Source organism: Nicotiana sylvestris, chromosome 7 (assembly GCF_000393655.2).
Source record: "Nicotiana sylvestris chromosome 7, ASM39365v2, whole genome shotgun sequence".
NCBI lineage: Eukaryota > Viridiplantae > Streptophyta > Magnoliopsida > Solanales > Solanaceae > Nicotiana > Nicotiana sylvestris.
Window position 1 is genome coordinate 59,905,271 of NC_091063.1, and position 4,224 is coordinate 59,909,494.

At 42.5% G+C, this 4,224-nt stretch overlaps 1 protein-coding gene across 1 annotated transcript; it reads right to left on the reverse strand.

The window, feature by feature from the left end:
* Positions 1-691: 691 nt before the first annotated feature.
* On the reverse strand, positions 692-1,886 carry LOC138873201 (uncharacterized). The gene is made up of 2 exons (XM_070151642.1): positions 1,758-1,886; positions 692-1,555 (listed from the first exon to the last, which is right to left on the reverse strand). Exons 1-2 carry the CDS (start codon positions 1,884-1,886, stop codon positions 692-694), a joined length of 993 nt encoding a protein of 330 aa, XP_070007743.1.
* Positions 1,887-4,224: the final 2,338 nt, after the last annotated feature.

Here is a 4,224-nt window from a genome sequence, read left to right on the forward strand (position 1 = left end):
AGTCAAGCCTGACTTCCATATCCTCTTCCCCCGTCACGTCGATGAACCTACATTACACATATTCCATCTAAGTCCTACTCAACTTGAAACCTTTAGACTCCGGGGCCTGCCTCCATACCTCCAGTCTCCCATTAATGCCTCCTCGCATCTTATCAATCAGAACTATATCATCAACGAACAACATACACCATGGCACCTCTCCTTGGATATGATGTGTCAGTGTGTCCATCACTCGGGCAATTAAGAACAGGCTGAACGCAGATCCTTGGTGTAACCCCATAACCACCGGGAAAGGTTCTGAGTCACTTCCCATAGTTTTAACCCGAGTCATAGCTCCATATTACATATCCTTTATCGCCCTAATGTACGCCACCAACACATCTTTCACCTCCATACACCTCCAAAGGACGTCGCTGGGGACCATGTCATACGCCTTCTCTAGGTCAATAAACACCATATGCAAATCCCTCTTCCTATCCCTGTATTCAACCTCCTAATAAGGTGGATAGCTTCTGTAGTAGAATGACCCGGCATGAACTGAACTAGTTTTCCAACATAGACACTGCCCTCCTTATCCTCCCTCCACCACCCTCTCCCAAACTTTCATGGTATGACTTAATAACTTGATACCCCTATAGTTGTTACAATTCTAGAATTCACCTTTGTTCTTGTACACCGAAACCATTGTACTCTACCGCCACTTATCAGGCATCCTCTTCGTCCTGAAGATAATATTAAACAACTCAGTCAGCCATTCCAAGCCTGCTCTACCTGCATATCTCCAAAACTCTAGTGGAATCTCGTTTGGTCCGGTCACTTTGCCCCGACTCATCTTACCCATCGCACCCACGACCTCCTCAACCTTGATGTTCCTACAATACCTAAAGTCACAGAGACTCTCGGAGTACCCCAATTGCCCTAACATAATGTTTCCATCCACCTCTTCATTCATAAATTTATGAAAGTACAACTGCCATCTTTGCCTAATCTGGGCCTCTTCTATCAATACTCGACCATCCTCGTCTTTGATGCACCTCACTTTATCCAGGTCGCGAGGCTTCTTCTCTCTCACTTTTGCCAACCAAAATAACTTCTTGTCCCCACCTTTGCCCTTAAGTTCCTCATATAGCCGACCAAATGTAGTAGTCTTAGCCTCTGTGACCACTAATTTAGCCTCCTTCCTAGACTCCTTATATCTTTCTCTGTTCGCTCTCCTGTGATCCTCGTCGGTGCTCTCTACTAACTTTATGTAAGCCACTTTCTTGGCTTCCACTTTACCTTGGACCACGTCATTCCACAACCAATCACATCGGTGCCTGCTAGAGTAACCTTTCGAAACTCCCAACACCTCTCTTGCTAACTCCCTTATACAGTCCGCCGTTGCCGTCCACATAGCTCTAGCGTCCCCACCACTCTTCCAGGCACCCAGAGACCTCAGCCTCCCCTCCAACTCCTGCGTATTATACTTAGACAAAGCTCCCACCTGATCCTCGACTGACCCCTTACAAATCCCTTCTTTTTCTTCATCAAGATACCGACGTCCATCACCAGGAGCCTATGTTGAGTTGCGAGGTTCTCACTCGGGATCAAATTACAATCCTCGCACAACCCCCTATCACACCTCCTGATGAGTAGATAGTCAATCTGAGTCTTAGCCACCATACTCTGGAAAGTAACCAAATGTTCCTCCCTCTTCGGAAACATAGAGTTCACAATCACCAACTCAAAAGCTCTAGCAAAATCCAACAGTAAGGTACCACCCCATTCCTATCGCCAAAGTCGAAGCCACCGTACACCTTACCAAAGTCACCAGCAGACAACCCAATATGGCCATTGAAATCACCTCCTATGAATAGCTTCTCCGTAGGCAGAATACCCCGCACCATCCCATCCAGCGCCTCTCAAAATTGCCTTTTGACCTCCTCGTCCAAGCCCATTTGTGGCGCGTATGCGTTAATGACATTCACAGTGCTCCCTCCAACTGCTACCTTAATCGCCATCAATTTGTCATTCACCCGTCTAACCTGGACCACTGACTCTCTAAGCTCCCTATCCACCAAAATTCCCACTCTGTTCTTGCCCTTCACGACTCCGGAAAACCACAATTTCTACCCGTCTACATTCCTCGCCTTCGATCCTACCCACCTAGTCTGCTGCAGACACGCTATATTAACCCTCCTCTTCTGGAGAATCTTCGCCAGCTCTATAGACTTACCCGTTAACGTCCCTATATTCTATGATCCAATTCTCAACCTACAAGCGACCTTGTTCCCTTTACCCTCTTTGGGCCCCGTCCCATCCCTCACCCTTGCCCTACTCCCCTCCCCACCACCCGACCTCCCCGAGGACATGACCCTACTCTGCCATTACAAACCACAATCTCTATACCTACAAAGGTGAAAAAATGAAAAGAAAAAACACCACACAGAACAACAAAATGGAGCAAATAGTAACTACAATCCCACTACTAGACTGACTAGAATAGTACGAAATACTACGACAACAAAGTAATTAACATAAGGGACAGAGAAACAGGAGGTGGGAGGTACAATTACCGCAAATAGAACCTGGAACTTTCGACTTGGTATACTCCTGATATTGCGGAACTCGGTGTGTTGCTGCTGCTCTACTTCTTGTGCGCGTGCACCTCCCTACTGCCTCCAAGCAACCACAAAAGTGATACCTGCAAAACACACAAACACCCACGGAACCAATAAAATAGGGGAAATTATGAACCAAGATAATAGGCCGGAGGTACCAATTCCCGCGAACAAAACCTGGAACCTTTGCTGGAGCGGGAGCAAGAGACCAACGAGGAGTTCTTGAATGCATAAAAGAATTGCAATGCAATAAAATTTCCTTGGGATTTTATTTTTTCCGATCCCAAAACCAATCAATCCAATTGTCACCAAAGAAGAAGACCAGGACGGAATTTGAATTTGGCAAAACCCAAAAGTTCTCTGTATCAATATATCCAAACCCCTAATACAATCTGGGCAAAATTTGAAAAATAATCTTTGAAGCACAAATAGAGAAATTTTGAAATCCCTTTAATCAGATGAATTATTTATTAGATTCAAAAACACTCAAATTTCTTTTATATAAAAACGAATTGTTTCTGCCTCCAAAATATTAATGCAAGTTATCCATGTGTTCTGAAAAAAGTTGAAAGAATAAAAGTCGAATTGGAACACTAGGCTGACACTTGGCTCGGCGGCTAATACAAATCGGCGTGAAGGACATTTTCAAGCAAATGTGCTATCATAGCTCAAATTGGAAATTTGATCACTAAAAAGCATTTATCAAGTTCGATCAAGGATTAAACCTCTATGTAGCCTCAACATGTGATCTCGTCCAAGTCACACCTCTATTTGACGTTATGAAATAGTCGATGCAATAGTAATACCCAACAAAGGAGCCGGGGTCGAATTCCATAGGGAGATAAGAATGGGATTTGGGGGTATATATTATAGTGTATTAGCTTGAACTATCTCAAATTGCACTTACACAAACTTTGGTTATTTCTAAATCTAATTTAAACTAAGATTACAAGATGAATAATTGAAACTAGGAAATATTTTTTGTTGTTTTTCAAATGATATAAAAGGCCTAGGGCTATGAACTGCACCTAGGTGTTTGCCTAACGGGATGCAAAATTTAAAGCTTGTTTTGTTGGTCGAGGTGTATTATAGCTATCAGCAATCAAGTACCCACTCAATACCGCTGGTAAGAGAGTGATTTTGCCCAATTCGGCTTTCTCAAGTCCAAATAGGTATTGAACAAAATGGTTGATAAACATCTCAAGTCAGGTGTTACTATCTCTAAGTTCAACCCTTTAATTGAGACTATCAATCTCTTGATTTACCCTACTTTCTTGTTAGCCAAGTTTTCCTAGACTAAATCTTTTTTTCTCAAGTAGAGACCAAGTCAAATAGGCATTAACTAATGTTTGCAACCATTAATTCTACAATTAAAAATAAGAACAAGGCTACATAATTAACACTCAACCATAAACAAGAAATAAATCAAACACCCATTAAGTTTACACTCTAGGGTTAGGTCACAACCCTAGTGAAAATTTAGCCACTCATACTTAAAACAGAAGAAATAGAAGAAGAAATGATAGTTAAACCCATATTGATAATTAAAATGAAATCTATGTTCACAAATCTCAAAATGGCAAAAACTACTAAAGAGATAAAAAAATGTCACTGTGGCTGCTGA

Coding starts and splice junctions, on each gene's coding strand:
- LOC138873201 (XM_070151642.1), bottom strand. CDS start 1,886: ATGGTGCGGGGTATTCTGCCTACGGAGAAGCTATTCATAGGAGGTGAT. Junction 1,556..1,757: donor TTGGCGATAGGAATGGGGTG/GTACCTTACTGT, acceptor AACTCAACATAG/GCTCCTGGTGATGGACGTCG.